Below are 21,478 nucleotides of genomic sequence, written 5' to 3'. Positions count from 1 at the left end.
GGTATGCTATTTTATGATTCTTTTATTGCTGTCCATGATGGTTGTTTTAATTTTTTATAAGTTACTCATACATTTTTGATATCTCAATATGAGCGAGAGAGTGATGAGAAAGTGAGATAGTGACAAGAAAGGAAGAGTGACGAACAAGTAAAGAGCCGATTATTAGATTTTAAAACTTTTGATTGACTAACAAAGTGAAAATTTGTCATTCATTCATTCGTTCGTTCGTTCGTTCGTTCGATCGTTCGTTTGTTCGTTCGTTCGTTTGTTCGTTCGTTCATTCATTCATTCATTCATTCATCATACGCTTCTTTCTTTCTTTCTTTCGTTCGTTAGTTTATTTATTTATTCCTGCCTACGCTTTTTGTTTGTTCATTCATTCAATTGTTCGTCTACTCGCCTGTTCATTCATTCATTCATTTGTTCTTTTTTTAAGCTTTCATTCATTCATTTAATCATCAACGTCTCCAATTAAGAGCCATAATAAACAAATAGATGATTGAATGATTTAAACATAAACGTTAACACAAGTTAAATGTTAACCGTTCAGTTTGACAACACTCAAATGACTAAACAAACATTTCAGTATTGAGAGCTGGTTCTATTTCAAAAGCTGCTCGTATTAACGTAACATATATACTTAGGATTAATTTAATTGATTAATCATAGACGTGTTATATATTTCTATGTCAAAAATGTTGAAAGTTTAAGTGACTTTTTTGTGAATAAATTTAAAATAATAAAAAAGTTGTTTAAACAAACATTTTTTTGAATAAATGAAACGAAATTTAAAATTTTCGGGGATTGTGACAATTTTAAATCCTGAGTTTTAATGAATTCAGTTTTACTCCCTTATTTCAGTCAATTTGATTCTAATTTGTAATCTGAAATATCTTGAACTTTCAATTTTATTTAAATTGCAAAATAAAATCTAAGTGAATAAACTTTTAAAATCCCAAAAATAAATACAAATTGAAACAAATTTCGGTTAAATTATTTAAGCACTGAGCTGACACATACATACAAATCGATAATTTTCAACTGACTAAAGAAGGCAAACGTATTTATTATGAAACAAATGATGTTTTGATGCAAGTTTGTTTGTGTCTGTTTGTGTCTCTGTCTGTGTGTGTGTGTCTCTGTCTGTGTGTGTCTCTGTCTGTGAGTGTGTGTGTGTGTGTGTGTACGTGCCCGTCTATCTGTATGTGTATGGATATATATGTATGCGTGTATGTAATTCGCTTCTATTTCAAACTTTCGATCACTAAAAACTTTCTCTACGACAAACAAAACAACAACCAAAAGTGTCAAATCATTTTTGCCTGGATAGATGTCATTGCTGGCAGGGCTGAAATGGGAATGGGTTGACACGACTCCACCAAATCGTATATCAACATGTAATTGAGCAATAGATGGATTTGTGGCTACTTGTTGCTATTATGTGCCTACTTAGTTTTCTGGGTTATTTTTTTGACTATTTGGTCATTAATTACATTATTATTAACAAAATAATCGTTATAATATTATTAAAAATTTGTTTTTTTTCTAGCTGAATTTCTTAATGTAATAGGGATTCAAAAACTTAAGTTTCGTAAAAGGATGTGACGAATTTATAAAATTAATTAGTCAATTAATTAATTAGTTAGAAACTTAATTACCTATTAAAGTTTCAACATCTGCAATTAAATTATACCCGCATTTCACCGCCCAAACCAACACATTCACATGGAAAAACGCGCAAATGATGTCCAACCCACCCACATCTTACTCATGACGTTGAATGAATTTTCCGAAAAACAGCATGTAGGGCTTGTATAAAAGTATTTGTCAGTCGAAAAATACAAAAACTGACATGTGTTGATCAGGAGTACTTTCAATCAAATACCTCAATACCAAGAGCAAACTATTTATAATAATTCTACAATATATTTGTATACAAATTTCGAAATTTGAAAATTCAATCAAAAAGCACTAATGAGATTTTTAACTTATTTACAATATATGTTATGTGGTTAATACAAAGTAAAATAAAATAATATGACAGGCAGTGGATGTTTAAGATACAAATGCAGTCTGTAACAGCAAGACAAATACTCTTATGATTAATGTCTCATTGTTGTTTCAATGAATGAAGTTTGATTACAACGTTCGTTACAAGCAGGTAGGTGTAATTATGAGATTGCGTAGGTAGTATTTTGTTGGTTTGTTTTGCGAAATTCGCAGTCGTGCTATTAAATGAAATTTCTTTTGAGAGTTTATCTGATAAAACTTAGTGACAGTTGATGTTTGGTTAACATGGCTTTAGAGAGAGAGAGAAAGTCCACGCAAAAAGTTTCAAACCGAAAATTGCTTCGAAATGTCATAAATTATTACTCATACAGTCACAAACACACACACACGCACGCTCATACACACTCACAAACACACACACCTACCAACACACACACAAACTCGCAAACACTCACAAACACATTCTTCTATAATTATTCCTTCCTCCGACACATTTGTTTTTGTCACTGACATCGGCAACGATTACATAACTCCATCATTAAATTCATCTTAAGGTGTACCTGGGCAGACAGAACAAATGAAATGATATTTGCTGCGGTGTTTGCTCTTGCGTAACTCAGATATGTGACCAGAGGACATCATTGTAGTACTAATAAATGGCAACCAAGCACAGATGACCACAACCACACATTACTGCAACCACACATCACCACTGCTACGCATCACCACTACTACACACAATCACCACACATTACCACAATCACACAGCAATAAAACATAACATCACAACAAAACAACAACACAAAAATACATCACACAACAACGTTAAAACGCAATACAACGTGCAAAAACACACAATACATAACAACAACACCAACCACAAACAACAACACAAATTAAACAGGCAACAAACCACACAACCGCACACTGACAACAAACGAGACAACACACAAAAAACATATACCAACAAACATATAATATTGCATAGGACAAACCAAAACACAACAACAGCAACAAGCTAAACAACAACAACAACAACAAACCAGACAACAACAACAACAAACCAGACAACAACAGCAACAACAACAACAACAAAGGTCTTAGTTATAGTCTGACTGAAACATTTATCCCTCCGGCGACGACCAAGCTTAATCGAACCTATTGCTACTCAATGCTTGTCAACTTTTAACGAAGAAATTTATTTTTTTCACTTGATAATCTTAAAATGATTATTATATTTTGAGTGTTGTTTTGTTCATGGTGCACTATCTATCTATTTGTCTATCTACACACACACCACACACACTTAATATTAAAAAAAATATTTATAAAAACGGTTCAACCAATTAAAAATTAATAATTACAGATACAGATTAATACAAATTATTAAAATTAAATAAATTCTACTAACAAAAAAACACAAACACACAAACAAACCACACTACAAACACACAAACCACACTACAAACACACAAACCACACTACAAACACACAAAACATACACACAAAACACAGATCACAGACTACATTCAGACAGATAGATAAAGACCCAACGTGATAACACTGAAGGTAAAATTCGTTGAACAAGGTAGACAAGGCAAGCTAAGAAGTCATACATAGCCAGACGTCTCGGTTAGTTCTAAGTTCATACTGCCATCTTTGCATATATTACATCACAACATTCGAAACCAAACTTAAAAAACAACCTTAACGCTAGCTTTATTTTCGTTTAATGTAGAAACGGTATTTGATTTGAGCCACTGCTTTTTACGGACGTTTTGTTCTTAATAATAATAATTTCTTTATAATAATAATTAATAATACTTAGTGATACCAACTTAGCACGTAACAACATAACGTCACAGCATTAAAGGATAGTTATAAAAAAATTATTAAACAAACATTCAATGATAAGTATGAGTATATAAAGTTAACAGAAACACCACACACATTCTTTCTCTCTCTCTCTCTCTCTCTCTCTCTTTCTCTCTCACACACACAGACATACACGCACACATTATTACATAATTTACTATTGTAAGTTAAAATGTAATGTAAATGACTTACATTTTATTCAGCACAGGGTTTCATTTTATTTTTAATAAACATTAATTTAAACAAAAAACAAATTTATTTTTGTTTTCTTTTTAATTAATTAGTAAAAACTATTAAATTTATCTGAAAAATTAAGAAAAAATTATACTGATAAGTCATAAGTCATAGCAAAGATTGCCTATGATTATTGTTGAATATTTAAAGTTTGAACAAGTTGATCAAATGCTAGCTTCTTAGTGTTACTCTACGCTATGTTGTCACTACATAATGATATAGTCATATACATTATGTGGATAATAATGTTTATATTGTTCATTATGTAAAAGTTTACACGTAAGAAAATCATATTTACAAATTTAATTAAAATCATATAATTACACATACATGCATATACACATGTGTATATGTGAGAAAAAGTGTGTGTGTTTGTTTTTGTGTCTGTGTGTGTAAGCATGTTTGCTTGTTTGTTTGTTTGAAAGAGAGAGAGAGAGATAGAGAGAGAGGAGAGAGAGAAAGAGAGAGGAGAGAGAAAGAAGACAGCAAGACATTTTCTCAAATTTCAAAAAGTTTAGATATAGATTTAAATATAAGAATTGCTATGTATGTGACTTTTAAATATCCATATATCTGAAATAAGATTTGAGCACTGTTGTAAATATAGCTTACAGACCGTATTCATAGTAGTTAGATCAATGTCAAAACTTTGGTAGGTGCCAAACTTCCACCTAAATTAGATCAACGCTAATTCCCTAAAAGGTACCAAAATAAACTTTTGAGAGAGGAGTGAAACGCTACGGTAATGTTTGAAACATAGCACACGCCTATGCGTAATATCAATCAGATCAGATGAAATAGCTTGGTTAATTAACTTTAATAAAAGTTAAATAAATTGAATAAAAATGATTGATAAATTGTAAATCAGATTTAAGATATAGTCCATTTATATCAGACAATATGTGAATTTAACTTGTATGAAAGTGTATATAGGTATCCTAAATGAAATGTCGTTCAGTCGTGATTCAGTATTTGTTTAATTGCAACGGAATTTATTATAAATAATAATTATTAACTAATTAATTAATCATCAATTAAATAAATTAGTAATTTAATAGTTAAACTGATTAACTCATTAATCAGTCATCTTCTATTGATACGTAACAGGCTATTAAAAATGCAATGAGTAGGTGTGGTTGATGATATCCTTTAAATGTTCTTATAATGATGATGATGACGACGATGATGATGGTGGTAATGACGAAAATGATGAGGATTATGATGATGATAATGGCGACGATGACGATGATGATGATGATGATGATGATGGTGACGATGATGATGACGATGACGACGATAATGATCATTATGATGACGATAATGATGATGAGGAGGATGGTGACGACGACGATGATGATGGCTATGATTGGCTACTCTTCTCATTGTTATACAAATTGCTATTGAAATGAAACATTAAAATGCCACCGCGCTATTTTTAGTATACATACACTGGCAACAAACAATCAAAACTTGTTTGTCTGGTTCTATTTTGGTCATTTGAATGAATCTTTGATACATTTTCTTACATCATCTCAAACAATGTCCTCACACACACTACACACACTACACACACACAGGCACACACACATATATATAAAGAGAGTAAGAGAGATACAGAGAGAGGAGAAGAGAGAGAGAGAAAAAAAAAGAAGAGAAGAGAGAGACTGATACATAGACACACACAAACAGACGGACACACACACACACAGGCATACACACACACATATACATATACAAAGAGAGTGAGAGAGAGAGAAACAGAGAGAGGAGAAGAGAGAGAGAGAGAAGAGAAAGAGAGACTGATACATAGACACACACAGAGACAGACAGACACACAAACAAAATTAATGTTATTACTGTCACCAAGTGCGATCCTATACATCGTATGACAGATGCGAAAGAATGAAAACACTAACTTAAACCATTTTGCTAGTAATGTTACATTTGAATTATATTCAAAAGTTAATGAAAATTGTTTTATATAAAGAATAAACAACTTAAAAATATTTAAACTTTATCATTATTATAAAAGAATAAAGCACTATATAACATTAAACGAAATTTACAGACGATAATAATGGAATATATTTTCATGAAACAAACGTGTGAACTGAGCGATTGATCGATGGACGAATCAATGAAATAGAAATAAAAGAATTAATTATAAATTTACAACGGAATGAAACGAAGAAATTGATTATAAATTTTAAATAAAATTGTGAATAAATTTAGTTCGTGAAATAATTAAAGTAGGAAGGAGTTCACTCAGTTTAACACGCAGTTAGGTTTGTTACCGCAGACCATTTCGTTGTATAGGTCGATAACAACTAACCAGTCTAAATGCGAAAATTTTGAATAATTTTTTTTTTCAATAAAATTTTGTAAATTAATTTTAAAATAATTTTATTTAATATTATTATTGTTATTATATTCGGTAACACGTTACACAAAAACATGTCTAGTCTTTTTGTGCAGTTCAGTCGGAACATTCAAAACGCAAAATTTAAGAAAATCCACCAAGTGGCAGTTCATAAAGAGTGTCAAGCTTTTTTCACCCAGGCCTTTATTTCCCTCTTGGACTTGGACAGTCTTTAACCCTAAGTTATCTACATTATTACACACTTTCTTTTTTGTGATTTTCTTTATAAATATTATAAACCAGTATTTCAAAAAATTTTTGTAAAATTCTACTGTTAAAAAAACCTGCAACAACTCCAAAAATGTGTTTCTATAAAATTTCATCTTAACCTTAACAAAATTACACCAAAACCCAAAGCCCATTCCTGTTTAAGCACAGTTATAGAAATGATATTTTTCACAAAAATGTGAATTTGAATACATCTAGGCATGTTGTTTAGTTGGTCGCGTTTATTTGGTTATATGAATTTTCTATAACGAAAAATTACAAAAATTGTAATTGTTCTTCATTGAGCGAGGCTGTAACATTCACAACACACAACAAACACATTTTTTACAGGCAAGCGCAAACACTGCAGCATACACACATGACCTATGTGGTTTGAGTTTTGGGAAGCGTGCATTCGAACCAGGTTTTCGCGCAATGACAGCGTAAGAAGTGGCGCTCCTATTGACTACCAAACGCACGTACACACGCACGCACGCATTCACACACACGAATAAAAACGTACGCTTATACACAAGCGAATTTTATTGATGTGTATGTATGTGTATGTATGTGTATGTAGTTAATTAGATAACTAGAGCACCCACCACACTGCATGCCTCCCACCTAGCGACAGGAAGCAAGGACAACAATGAATATCATGAAATACACGTTTGTGTATTAACTTCGGTGCAATGCAGTTTGTTGGGCGACTGTTTTGTTATAAGGAAGTCATCGATTAATATTTAGGTTAGACTTCTGCTAGTACGAATGGATTGTTTGAAATTTAACCATATTCAGTTTAATTGTATGTATATATTTAAATGTTGTTGTATTATGCCATTTAAATGACAAATTCAAAACCCGATTGAATTAGCTCAGATGGTAGAAGTGTCATATCTTGCAGTTCTGTTGCACCGTGACCTGGTTCGTTCGCATAAACCTCAAAGTGCTTGTGTGTGTGTGTGTGTGAAGATGAAGTAGATATAGATAGTACATTCGTAGAAAAAAGTTACATAGAACCTTATTCACATAATAGGTAAGTAATTTCATGAATAACGTGTACGTGAAGCTCTGAAAAACTTTTTCAACATTCAAACAGCAAAGCGTGATCAAATTATAACTCCTTAAAAATTAATAAAAACACTTTATAAGAAGTAACAGCAAAAATTACAAAATAGACATTTAAAAACATTAAAGCTAAAAATGACACAAATACAGGCGTATCATTCATAATTAGAAGTAAATAAAATAACTTGGGATGAACATTTAAGTTAGTAGTTGGTAGTTGTTGAGAAACCCAGCACGTGATCACCGGGCAGACAAAGGAATGCATGTTCAATTCGTCTGGATCAACGCGCTTGGTTTTAATTAAATCATTCCAAATATTTCTCATATTTTTACGTCAATATAGTTGACGGGTGAATTAATTTAACTCATGTTAAGTAAAAATTGTATCAGTAGAAATTATTTTTAATATAAAATTGTTTTCGTTGATAAATTGATTAAATAATAATAGGCTTTAGCAGTTTAATCTTTCTAAAGGCATTATAAAATTATTTAGATTTATACCAAAAAGAAAAATTAAACGAAACATAACAGCACAAAATATTAAATTAATTTTCGCTAAATTTTTATCTAAAGTTTTGCCCACAGGTTGAAATTGGCGTTGATAATCAATCTGAAAAAATCTATAAAAACTGCTTGAATGAAATGAATAACACATGTGAACAATTACGATCTTAATCAAAATGCATTTTCAGAATTAATCAGAAAATTTTTACACACTTGAACGCCGTATTTTACTATTGTCAGAGCTACCAGACTATATACCAAACTCAAGCCAATCATATATTACTTCGATTTTCGCTGAATGGATCTAAATATTAAATGCTCCGGTACAATGAAGTTAGACTTTAAAAAATATGAATTGAGCATTGTGTGACATAAAAAAAAATGAGTAAATTATGAATGTACGTGCATTCAAATACAACATTAGGCTGGTCTTAACTTAACTCGGCTGAAGTCATTCATCATCGTGATCATAAAATGTGTCTGTCGTTGATGGCCTCCATATTGGGAGGGGTGGGGGTGCCTACGATATTTTTCGTAAAACATTTAAATATTTTTTGTTATGCCGAAAATACAATTTGCTTCTGTGGTGAGTTTCAGTGTTAAGTTTTTTTTTGGTAAACTTCATTTTCATTTTCCATCACCAATAACAGAATACATAAATTTTAATTAAATGCCGAATAAAATTTTCTATCGTGCCTACAGGAAACATTCGACTCGCTACTGTTTTCATCCAGGCGCTTATTGTATTATTTTTGCTTGCAATTATCTCTTAATTATCGTTTAGATCAACCAACAACAAGACAGAAGTGTGTGAGTATCGCAAATCAACCCATCACTCACCAGGGATTGCATGCGTGCGTCTTGAACCGAGTCATAGCAACAGCAGCAACAAGCTCTTTTCCACAACAGCACCATGCCATCCACTGTGTAATTTCCGTCGCTCACTTCACAAATAACAAAGTTTACAAAATAAATGTGCTAATTTGAGAAATTAGGAAAAACGATTATGCTAAGGCAATTATACTTTTTTGTGAAGGACCAGAAAAAACAGCTATGTTGATGGAGATAAAAGTTTAACATAGCAAAAATCAGTTTATTTTGAATTTAGACTTTGGAATTCCATGGGTAGCCATTAGACAGGTGATGCTAAGAGCAGCGCAGCAGGTGTGGTCTTAATCTTAATATGCCATGGAATTTTAGGCTGGGATAGACCTATCCTATTTTTCTCATATTTACACCTTAATGAAAGCAAAAGCGGCATTAAGTTCACACATTCTTTACATTTTGTGAAGGAAACTTAATAATATGTATTGTGGATTGTGGGTGTTCAAGCCATGGCGCATGAAGAATGATTTTACATTCAACGTTACATTCAAGCTTTATAGCTCAATTCCTATTCTAAAATTTCATGTTTTTTCATACTTCAGATTATTATAGCTAAATTAAAACTCTACAATAAAAAACTGAATAAACTTTACAATATGATATTTTTAAAATACATATTAATAATTTAACTTTTGCATATATATGTGTTTAGAATGAAATAGGTTATGCATGTCAGATGAAATTTTAAGATCTTATATTGAAACATCTTACTTACTTAACTGTCGTCAACGTCATTTATTTGAGTCCATAGATCGCGACTTTGGGTTATTTAGCAATTATTTCTATTATTTCTCGTGAAAATCACCTTTTTTAAATTGTGTTTCTGTTGAAATTGCAATCTAAAAGTAATTTATTGAAGAAAGAATGGCGTCTGCAAAGTTGTTCTATTTTGATGGACGTGGTCGGGCCGAACTCATCAGAATGGTTTTGACTGCTTGCGGAGTCAAGGTCCGAAATTTCTAATAAATTTAGTTAAACTAGAATTCATTCTTATTATTCAGTTAATTATCATTTATTGGCACTGCCACTGACAATTCTAACGAAATCTTTGCGTGTAAGGAAGCAGATGTCACTCCAATTTTATAATTAATTAATTATAATTACAATCAAATCATATCAAGACAGAGACATAGCAGTGAACAGAATTATTATATTATACTAATATTATATTATAAATTATATTATACTTTTACAGAAAATACTATTTAATTAATTTAATGATAATAAATTATAAAATAACCAATTCTAATTTAATATAATATTTGATTAATTAATCATCTCTAAAGTACAGTGAAACTTGCATGTCATCCAAAGAGCAGTTCCTGGAATTAAGACCAAGTTATTGGAATTTGCTTTTACTATTTTTTTTAATAAAGTTATTTTATTATCAAATTATTATATATTAATAGATAATTATAACTTATTATAATTCGATTCAGTTTTTGTATAGTTTGAATTTACTGGCAAAGTCATTAATTTATATTTTTTTGAAGATTATCTCACTTTTATCTAAATTAATCAAATTTTTTTTATAAAAATAAATATGAAAAAATTATAAACAGGTCTTCTATTTGGACAACTTCCATTGTTGGAGATTGACAATGTGAAGATAGTTCAGACAAATGCCATTGTAAGACATCTTGCTAGAACTCACAAATTAGATGGCAAGGATGAAAAAGAGAAAACCTTGTAAACATTTCTATAGTGATACTCTATTCAGTTTTAACTTTTACTTTATTTGTTTTACGTTTTTCTAAATTCTTAATTCATCGTTATTTTATATTTTAAAAATTCCTAATTCATTGTTTTCTCTCTGAAAGGATTGATCAATATTATGAAGGTTCGAGGGATTTTTTGGCATCGTTTATGGGAGCCGGTTTCATGGTGGCACTTGAAAAAGTTGCAGAACATGCCAAGCCTGCAGTTGATAAGTACTTTGCCATCTATGAAAAGGCATTTACATTTTGTATATCACAAATAATTATAACTACACGTCAACCAACTACAGTTGTTGAACAGTGATTGCAATTTTAAAATAACTTATTGCAAGGTTTTGAAAGAGAATGGTTCAAGCGGTTACTTGGTCGGCAGTACAATGACCCTTGCAGATCTCAGTTTGCTGGAAGTTGTGTTGATGGCTGGGGATTATTATGGAGAGGCTGCGTTTGATAGCTATCCCGAGTTAAAAGTTTGAAATAAACCTTTGTTATTTGATTTATTTACGTTTCACCAATTTACCTCTTCAATGCATGAGATAACTTTCGTCAATTAATTGTATCTTTGGTAAAACCTTGAGTCATTGCTTTTGTTGCATATTTTAAACAACGCTACAGAAATTCAAAGAGACCCAGTCCAAATTGAACTTCTACAATGACTACTTTCATAACATTAGAAAGCCCATGAATTCTCATGAATATGTCACCAAAGTTAAAGAAGTACTTAGCATGAAGTGATGGACGTTAGTCTGGCTGGAAATAAATAACAACTTGCCACTTAGTAACACAGCTTGTTGATCTTCCTTCTCATTATAGCTGCTAATTTTTTGTTAGTTTATACATATTGTTCTTTAGTTTTTATCTAGAAAATTTTTACTTAATTTAAATTAATAATATGGAGTAAAACGAATTTTTAAAAATGTAGTTAAATACATTCGTTTTCATTGTGGAAAATTCGCTTTTGCGATTGTGTCATCAACATAACAATTAGCGAACTGAACGTATGAGTAGGTAATTAAAATATCAGACATAATATTAATAATAACAGCCTGGTGAAAACAGTACTTGTTAATGACCGATTCCGATATTTAACACAAATGAATTTAAAACTAATTGAAAACGCTTAAATGAAAATCCAACCATCAATTTCTCCAAATATATAAAATTGTCAAGAGAAATAAATGTTTGAAAGCGACGATCAACGATTATATTTGAGATGCATAGGTGTGCGTGTATGTGTTGTGTGCGTGTATATGTTGTGTACGTGACGATCGTTTACAACAGAATATAATAATCTAAAATGAGAAATAGAGATGTCAATAAAAAGTTTACAATTATGGTTATAATGAAAATTCAGAAAGTTCATTTATGTATAAATGTCAACAAACGAAATAATTTCGAATTGGGAAAAAGTGTCGCACATTGTTGCAAAATCGAATGATGGCTAGCAGGGATTAGTGCGAAATGAAAGGGGTGACTGCAGTTATAACTGGCACCGCTATCAAGGTTAAAAGTAAGGATGATACACAGGTACAGCGTTTATATCGCACATTCAATAATGTTATTTTCTATGTAGGCAAATCAGCTTCGTACGATTAGAGAAGTAAATATTTCAACTGCACGATGAAAAAAGTATAACAATTTTTTTTGAATAATTAAAAACCAAAACAAGAAGTTATATAGAAGACGTAATTTGAGAACAAAATTTCAATTTTCAAACAACGTTTAAACTGAAACAAAAAAAAGGATGAGCAACTATATAAAAAAACAACCAGATGATGTATAGGTGTGTTTGTGTCACCCTATATCCTCTCTCTCTCTTTCTCTCTCTCTCTCTCTGTGTGTGTGTGTGTGTATACGTGTACAGATTATTCCCATAAGTAGAACGTGCATGTATACAAATTATTTATATATATCTGACACGCGTCATTAACTAAATATATTTAAGAGTTTTATACAGAGTTAAATAGCCATTCATTTAAAGTACATTACATGAAGAGAAAATCACATTAAACAAACGTCGTTTTATAAAAAAAAAAATATACAAATATATTATATTTCATTACATGAATCCAAAAAATAACATGATCGACAGAAGAAATAATAAGCCTGGAATACCTAATCAACTTGAAAAACGCTCACTAAACGGTTTGATTAGAAATAACGATAAAAATAATGATAAACAACATTAATAATAATAAAAAACATTAATAATAATAACACTAATTAATAAGAATAATAATAACATGAATGGTTTATATGGCGCATGTGACAAGTAACTGAGGTGTTCTTTGCCATATTGTTAGGATGTTAGCTGTTCTAAGAATGAATTAGTATACTACATACATACTCAAACGGAAGAAAATTGTTAAATTGAATGCAAAAAATTATTTAAGAACAAATAAATTAACGGATGTAATATTTTAATAAACTGTTAATTTTAAAATGAGATGGATGTTGTAGTGGCTAAGACGCCTGGTCCTGGCATTAATTAATTAATTAATACAAAATTAATAATGTTAATAATTAGATTATTCTCCCCCCCCCCCCCTCTCTCTCTCTCTCTCTCTCTCTATATATATATATATACATATATATATAAACTATATTAAATATAATTGGCAAGTTAACTGACCATTATTCAACAACAAAAATTGAATAATTCAATTTAGAAGAAAAAGATGATTAAATTAATAATAATTAAAACAGTAAAAAAAACTCCACATAGACAAAAAATAACTCTTACTCTTAATGAAAATCAATCAGTCAGTCAATTAATTAATGAAATTATTAAATTCATGATGAGATTGTTTTGTATATGATGGTGGAAACTTGCCCTGATTGATTGAAAGATGGCACGAATGCACAATTAGACATAAATACATACGTATATACCAATATAGACACAAACACACACACATACATACATACACACACATACATAGAGATGAATAATTTTGTTCATAGCAAATTGTGCAAGATAGTTTACGTATAATTTTAAAGTTTGCATAACGTTACAAAGTCCATGATTTAAAAATATGAAAATAATTAATTTTTAAAATTATATATATATATATATATGTGTGTGTGTATGTGTGTGTGGGCGTGCGTGTGTGTAATCAGCAATACACCAAAGGCATAGATCAAAAGACAGAATTATAACGAATCATCAAGTATTAAAAAATGTTAATAGCTATAATATATATAAATTAAATGAAAAAACTGGATTTAAAACGAAAACACTGAAAAATGTGGAAATTATTAAATAAAAAAAAACTCTGAATCGTTTTAGCTACGATGCCATATATATATATATATATATATATATATATATATATATATATATATATATATATATATATATCATTTAAACCAGAGCAACAACCTATTTAATTAAACTAGACCGTTTAATGAAACCAGGCCGATGCTCTTACTTAATTAATTAAACCGGATCAGTGACACAATTTATTACAACCAGATCGATAACCTACCTAATTAAATCTGACCGGTGACCTATTATATATTGAAACCAGGTCGATGACCTATTTCTTTAACTATGTCAGTGACCTAAATAATTCTTGCCGGCTACGCCCCTGGACAGCAGGGCCGCCAATCAGTGGGCGGGAAATCAGGGTAGAAGCCATTCCAGCAGATAGAAAAGAGGACGAGCAAGAGGTAGAGAGCCAGGCAGACCCAGAACAAAATTTTCTCCCAGCGCAGTACCTCAATGTTCCTCAAGACGGGCACTCCGATCAGGACGCCTGTCAAATTTAAGAAAGGGGTCTTGCACTAAATTTATTCAATTTAATTTTTTTATTATATTTTATTTTAATAATAATAAGTAATAATTATTATATTATATTGAATTCCTTTTAAGGTAAACTCATGAAAAAGAACCTGCGGCCAATCCGGCAAAGTGTGCGGCATAGGCCACTCTGTTTGGATTGTTGTAACGGGACCAGATGGCCACACCGATGTCCACCGAAGCTGGCAGGTTCGACGTTTCGAGACGAGAAATAAATTTAATTCCAACAAATATTTTCAATGTGGTTTAATTAAAAGTAGTTCATACCACTGTTCAACGATTCAATATGTACTTGTGGTTTTTAATTAAATATAATATCATCGTTATTATTATTGTTGCTAGGAATACATTAACATTAATCATCATAATTTATTTGCATGTGTAGGGCCAACTAACCATAAATGGACCAAAACAGTAGCTGGATTGGAGCACTGAAAATAAATTTTAAAGGGCCAGACATCCAGTCGTGCGTCATGTTTTTCCAATTCTGGTGAGTCGATTTGCATGAATTAACATTGATTTACATAAATTAACATAAATTGATGTACATTAACATTAATTTACCATCATTATCATCATCACCATCATAATCACAGAGACTATCATCATCATCATCATCGAGATCATCATCATCATCATCCAGTCATCATCATAGAGACCAACATTATCACTATCATCATCACCATCATCATCATCAAGACCAACATCAGCATCACCATCATCATCATCAAAACCAACATCATCATCACCATCACCATCTTCATCACAACCAACCGACCATGATAATAGTAGCGAAATGAGCGCCGATGAGCGCATAACATCCTCCACTAGCTCCCACCAGGTAAGTCTTGTTGTCAAATATTGATGTGGCCAACGAACCTAGATGGAGGTGACAATGTACATGTAACATGCTATCTATCTATCTATCTATCTATCTATCTATCTATCTATCTATCTATCTATCTATCTATCTATTCATCCATCCATCCATTCATCCATCCATCCATCTTATATTTATTATAACAAAAACATTACAAAGATATAGCATCACAGTAACAATGACAGTACACTGTCGTGACATTAACGGCATAACAGATATATTACATTTTTCTTATGACATTACAACATTAACGTAGCAAAAATATAGCATCGAAATATAACTTTACAACATTGTGACATTAACAGTTTTAAAATATAACATTAGATTTAGGCATTAACAACAAACAAACGAACGAACAGACGAACAAAAGAACAAACAAACAAAAGAACAAACAAACCAGCAATAACTCCGAGCACGTAGACAATACCAACCCGCCAGAATTTGTGAAAGAGTTCGAGGGGAAGTCCAATAATCAGCTGGAAGATCAAGTTAGAGAGGATGTGCATGATGCTGTATACGTGTGTGTGTGTGTACGTTTGTGTACGTGTATACCTATGTGTGTGTACAGTTGAATGTGTGCGTACACGAGTTATTACGCTATATACAAGATAACGGAGGAGTTTTTTTTACTAGATACAAGACATACAATGAATAAACCAAACGTTAAAAGCAATGAAGAATTCATGTCGCAGAAAACTTTTAATGAATGCTTATGTGGTTGGTTGAAAATCAACAGTTTACTGATGAAAGAAACTATATTATACAATGTTTCTGTATATCAAGTAACAATAGCCTTAAACGCCTGTCTGTAGTTATTAACCACAGAGTCAAACACACATGAAATTTTATAACAAAAAAAAATGAAATGAGTTTATACTAAAGCAAACAGTCATTTATCATCAACCTTATCATCATCTTGGTCGTCGTCATCATCCTTATCATCATCATCTTCGTTGTCATCATCATCATCATCATCAGCGTTCATAACATCATCTTTGTCGTCATCATCATCATCAGCGTTCATATCATGACTATGATCAGGATATGAACCAACATAGCCTTGCTGCAGCATAAACTCTCCTGGCGTTTGTACAACGAAGGAACGCACTCACACCAAAAAATGTCTATAAAAAAACTGCTAAGGAAAATTGTAGGAAGAAAAATTAACAATAAACCAAAAGAAACAGAAAACAAAACGGAGAAAAACAGTGAAATGTGAAAAAAAGAAGAAAAAAGTTATAAAAACTGAATCCAAAACTTAAAAAAAAAATGGTAAAAAGAGAAACCAACATTAAAGAACAAGACAAAGTGGAAGAGACGTAACGAAATATTAAAAAAAACACGAATCCATATCCATTTTTTTATTATTATTAATATTATTATATGAACATTTATATAGCGCTTTTTCTAAACGAATTACTCAAATTCAATCAAATTATCCACATCATCCCAGCACGAGAGCCGAAGAACGAACCCGTCATGGATGAACATGTAGGAGATGAATCTCCAGGCCTCGTACCTTCTAAAAGGGTTGTACGTGAGGGGGCTGTAGAGGGGCGCGCCCGTCGTCCACGACGTCTCCGTCTTCTGAATCTTTGCATACACTATGAAGATCACCAGCTGAGGTAGTTGGGTACAGTGTGCGGTTGGTATTTGGGTTGGTATTTGGGTATCGTGTGTGGTATGTACCTTGCAGGTATCTTGATGTGTAGTAGGTATCGTAATATGTGTCGTTCAAATATTATGATATCATGGATATGTAGTAGATATCATAATATGTATGTACGAGTATAATTATTTACATATGTATAGTATATCATAATATGTATCGTTCAAATATTGCAAATATTAGGTATCGTGTGTGGTATGCGGGTATCATGATATCAGGATATGTAGTAGGTATCATAATATTCTGGAATTGTTTGACTTTAAGTGATATGCAGGAGTTATGATATCTGACGGAGTTTTCAAAAGAACATGCTGATCTTATGGTGTATTGTGTGTCATTCCTAGTCCTCAAATAAACTATTATAATCATACTGCCAAACAAATAATCAACTAAACAACCAGCTAACTAACTAGCTGGCTAACCAATCAATCATCCAGCCAACCAACCAGCCAATAAAGCAACCAATCAATCAAACAACTAACCAATCAATACGCCAGCCAAACAACCATCCATTTAATTAACTAACCAACCAATCAAACAACTAACCTGCCAGCCAATCAACCAACCACCAATCAATCAAACAACCAGCTGACCAATCAACCAGCCAATCAGACTTTCAACCAACCAGACAATCGACCTGCCAACCAGCCAGACAATCAGCCAACCAACCAATGAAACCACACCTCAATAATAGAGACAGTGATCATAAAGAGGGGTGGTGGACAGCAGCTGTAGTACTGGAAGTAATGATCCACGTACGTTTCCCCGGTCGGAAGTTGCTTGCTCGGCACCACAGAACTAACAGCAGTCCTTAACAGTCGCTGAAAATTTGTCAGTTCTTTGCCTCTCTCCAACGATTCCATCTAATGGAAAAGGTGGGAAAAAACCTCGTCAGAGTCATTTTTAAAAATTTCAAATTAAAAACAACGGGCCATTTTTGCAAAAAATAAATAACGAAAAAATGATAACAACAACAATTACAAAAAGCAACAGTAACAGAAAAAACATTAACAACACTAATAATAATAATAATAATAATAATAATAATAATAATAGGTCCAAAAAAAAAGTCAAAAGATCCAAATACTGACGACACGCATGAATTCTTCATAACTCAGGACTTTATCTCTATTGAGATCGGCCTGCTTCAACAGCCGTCTGATGTCAGCCTTCGAAAGTTCCTGATCCCCGAAATCCTGCAAAGTCGACTCCAGCACTCCTATCGGGATTCCCCCACTCTCCTCAAACTAAAATCATGTTATTTCATTTATTTTAATTAACTGATTAATTAACTTATTAATTAATTATAGTTTAATAAAGTGATCAATTAATTACTGTTTTTATCATTTTTAATAATTTCATTGCTATAACTGATATTTGTAATATTGTTATATTATTATTAAAACTAATTTGTATAATATGTATATATATATATATATATGTGTGTGTGTGTGTGTGTGTGTGTGTGTGTGTGTGTGCGTATGTATATAAGATTATTGTCATAAAATTAAATCAATGTTTATGTAATAGATGACATTTTTAATTTGTTTTTGATGTATTTTTTTATGACTAAACAGACAGATTGATAAACTGGCTGACAGACAGACAGAAAGACTTACAAACACAAACCCAGACAAAGTAAGAAAATTATAGAAGTGAATAGAAAAAAGTTCAAACAAACTTGATCAAAGAGGGGTCTATAGACCTGGAGGAAAATTTTTACCAATTATATTTAATTAGTTTTAATTAATGAAAAAAAAATTTAAAAAAATTATTTATTTATTTCAAAAACACAGACCAGAAGTCCATTATGGAGTTGTATGATTCATACTTAAGTACAAAATAAAAAACAACTTCAAAAGACGATGAACTATGAAATATTATTTAAAATAAAATATTAAATAAATATTTCATATAATTAATTAGATATTAAAATTAATAAATAACAAATAGTAATTTAATTTTTAAAATAAATTAGAAAAATCGAGTCACAGCCAACCCTTTCATATCTTTCTTTTAGTGGAATTTCTTCGAATCGATTTGTTTGAGCTCTCCGACCACCCTTAGATGACATAGCTTGGACAGTTTATTATAAAATTTTCTTTTTTTTTTACAAAAAATTTGAAACTGGAATCCAAATTTTTGTGGCAACCTTTTCTTAAAAATTCTAGATTCTGTTCAATAAAAATAGATGCAATTTCAATAAAACTATTTTTAATTGAAATTCAAAAATTACATTTTAAAAATATTTTATTCACCCAAAGTTTAATAAATAAATTAAATATCAGTCTGAAGAACAAGTAAGTCACTATACTGGCATTTTAAATTATTTCAATTTTATTATTTAATAAAATAAATTATGATCTAATCTCATCTTTTTGATCAATCGGCATCGCGATGATCTAGTGATCAACAATTTGTCAAAAAGCCATTGTACTATTCATATTATATTGCAATATATAATATAACAGGCTTAAAATCGTGGATTATCCATCTTTTTCTTATATTATGATTTTATAATTTTTATGTCATTCAATATTAATAGCAACTGTAATATGTAATGTATAATATAATTTATTAGTTACTATATTATAGTACAAGTTATTACGAGTATTAATAATATAATTTCCAATAAAACTTATTTATAACAATATTTCTTCAGATCCATAGAATTGGTTGTGTTGTATTGGTTGTGGAAAATTTAGTTTCTTAATTGAAAGTTTGTTGGTTGTGTATTTATTATTATAGAATGAAAAACCTTTCAAGTTCGTGAACATCCAAAAATGTAATTTAACAAACTCATTTTGCAAAACTCAAACGATAATCAACTGCCACAACTAACTTCACTTACCTTTCGTCACTAATCGTTTTTCACATTACTCATCAACTCCGGTTGCTACTTAAAATAAATACCTTGAAGGATTCAAAACATAAGTTTACTTTTCGTCGCCAATTCATAAAAACGCGTTTTGATATCGAGGTGAGATTTCTTATTTGACTGCCAGCTTGCTAACAGATAGTAACAAACTAATTGTACAGGTTTATTTTCTAATCACTTATATTAGTTCATTGAGCTTGTTTAATGAAATAAATAAAAATCACTCCTGACCCTTACCGAGATAATTGTCTACAGTTCAATTCTTACAGTAAAAATTTCAAAACAAAAAAGTAAATGGGCTCAAGCCATGGGTCCTTATCCCCTATCAAGTGTTGGACAAAATTTGAATTGAAATGATTTAAATTTTTTTTTAATTAATTGTTATTTTTGATTTTAATTTAGAACCAATTCTCAATAGCTGATTTTGGCATTTGTTTCAAATCAGTACTTACGTGTTAATCACGATTTTAAAAACTGACGGTGAGTGTAATGAAATTAATAACAAAAGTGATGACAAAAATTTTAGTAACGCAATAATTATACTTTTTCAACGAGTTTGTGATCTCTTACCTTCTTACATTACTTATACTTACATGCTGAAGCATATACAAACACCATAGAACCCATAAACATGTCAAGAACTTAAAAACATAACAAAAGTGAGGAACCTTGACATTTAAAAAACTCATCAAAAAAGAATTGTTAAATTTTTTTATTTAACACTGCGATACGATTGATTCTACAAGAGATAATTCTTCAGAAACATTAAAGAAAAATGAATCATGTCAATCGAACAAGCCAATCAGTTTCCTAGTTTATATATATATATATTTTTCCCTAACTGCAGCTATCGAGACTTTTAAACCAAAAACGCTATACAACACTAAAAACAAAACGTTAGATTTCACACACAAGGTTAAGTTTTTTTGATATTTTGTCAACACGTCGACTTCATAGCAGCAATTTTTTGATTTAGTCCCATGTGTTTACGGTTATAAAAACGGAGACCCAGAAGTTTTTAAGTAACATAACATACGACGTGACTGATTTAAGAATGACTTAGTAAATGTTGCAGTCTGAGACGTTAACGCTTAACACGTGGTTGCGATCATGGCGACTGACAAAACTATTATGTTCCATTATGTAGTGTCTCCCGATCAGGTGTCGGTGAATTGTTACGAGAAACAAAGCACCAAGCATAAAATCAGGACGGACGATATCGGATACCAATACAGCATTCTAAATGTTATGATTAACAAGTGAACGACTCTAGTATCCCTCCCACGTGCACGAAAACAAAAGCTTTTGACCCTTTGTATTCTATAAACA

The 21,478-nt window shown here is 31.1% G+C and overlaps 2 protein-coding genes across 2 annotated transcripts; one reads left to right on the top strand and one right to left on the bottom strand.

Moving 5' to 3' along the window:
* Positions 1-10,066: 10,066 nt before the first annotated feature.
* On the top strand, positions 10,067-11,655 carry HELRODRAFT_168913 (hypothetical protein; the record flags this gene model as incomplete). Its single annotated transcript, XM_009014758.1, has 6 exons — positions 10,067-10,150; positions 10,489-10,540; positions 10,765-10,891; positions 11,023-11,125; positions 11,211-11,390; positions 11,536-11,655. 6 exons carry the CDS (start codon positions 10,067-10,069, stop codon positions 11,653-11,655), a joined length of 666 nt encoding a protein of 221 aa, XP_009013006.1.
* Positions 11,656-13,325: 1,670 nt separating this feature from the next.
* Positions 13,326-18,452, bottom strand: HELRODRAFT_109972 (hypothetical protein). Its single transcript, XM_009014757.1, has 9 exons — positions 18,359-18,452; positions 17,955-18,115; positions 17,077-17,222; positions 16,000-16,112; positions 15,501-15,601; positions 15,155-15,209; positions 14,815-14,904; positions 14,285-14,678; positions 13,326-14,255 (listed from the first exon to the last, which is right to left on the bottom strand). The coding sequence occupies exons 1-8, from the start codon at positions 18,369-18,371 to the stop codon at positions 14,503-14,505; spliced, it is 855 nt and encodes a 284-aa protein (XP_009013005.1). The 5' UTR covers positions 18,372-18,452; the 3' UTR covers positions 13,326-14,255; positions 14,285-14,502.
* Positions 18,453-21,478: the final 3,026 nt, after the last annotated feature.

This window comes from Helobdella robusta, assembly GCF_000326865.2.
Source record: "Helobdella robusta unplaced genomic scaffold HELROscaffold_14, whole genome shotgun sequence".
Lineage (NCBI taxonomy): Eukaryota > Metazoa > Annelida > Clitellata > Rhynchobdellida > Glossiphoniidae > Helobdella > Helobdella robusta.
This window is presented reverse-complemented; position numbering and strand designations above follow the sequence as displayed.

Bases quoted from the DNA above. Each gene is read 5' to 3' on its own strand.
- HELRODRAFT_109972 (XM_009014757.1), bottom strand. The intron at 15,210-15,500 runs GTCGGTTGGTTG...TCGACTCACCAG, and splicing joins ATTTCGCTACTATTATCATG to AATTGGAAAAACATGACGCA. The intron at 14,905-15,154 runs GTGCTCCAATCC...CGAACCTGCCAG, and splicing joins CCCTTTAAAATTTATTTTCA to CTTCGGTGGACATCGGTGTG.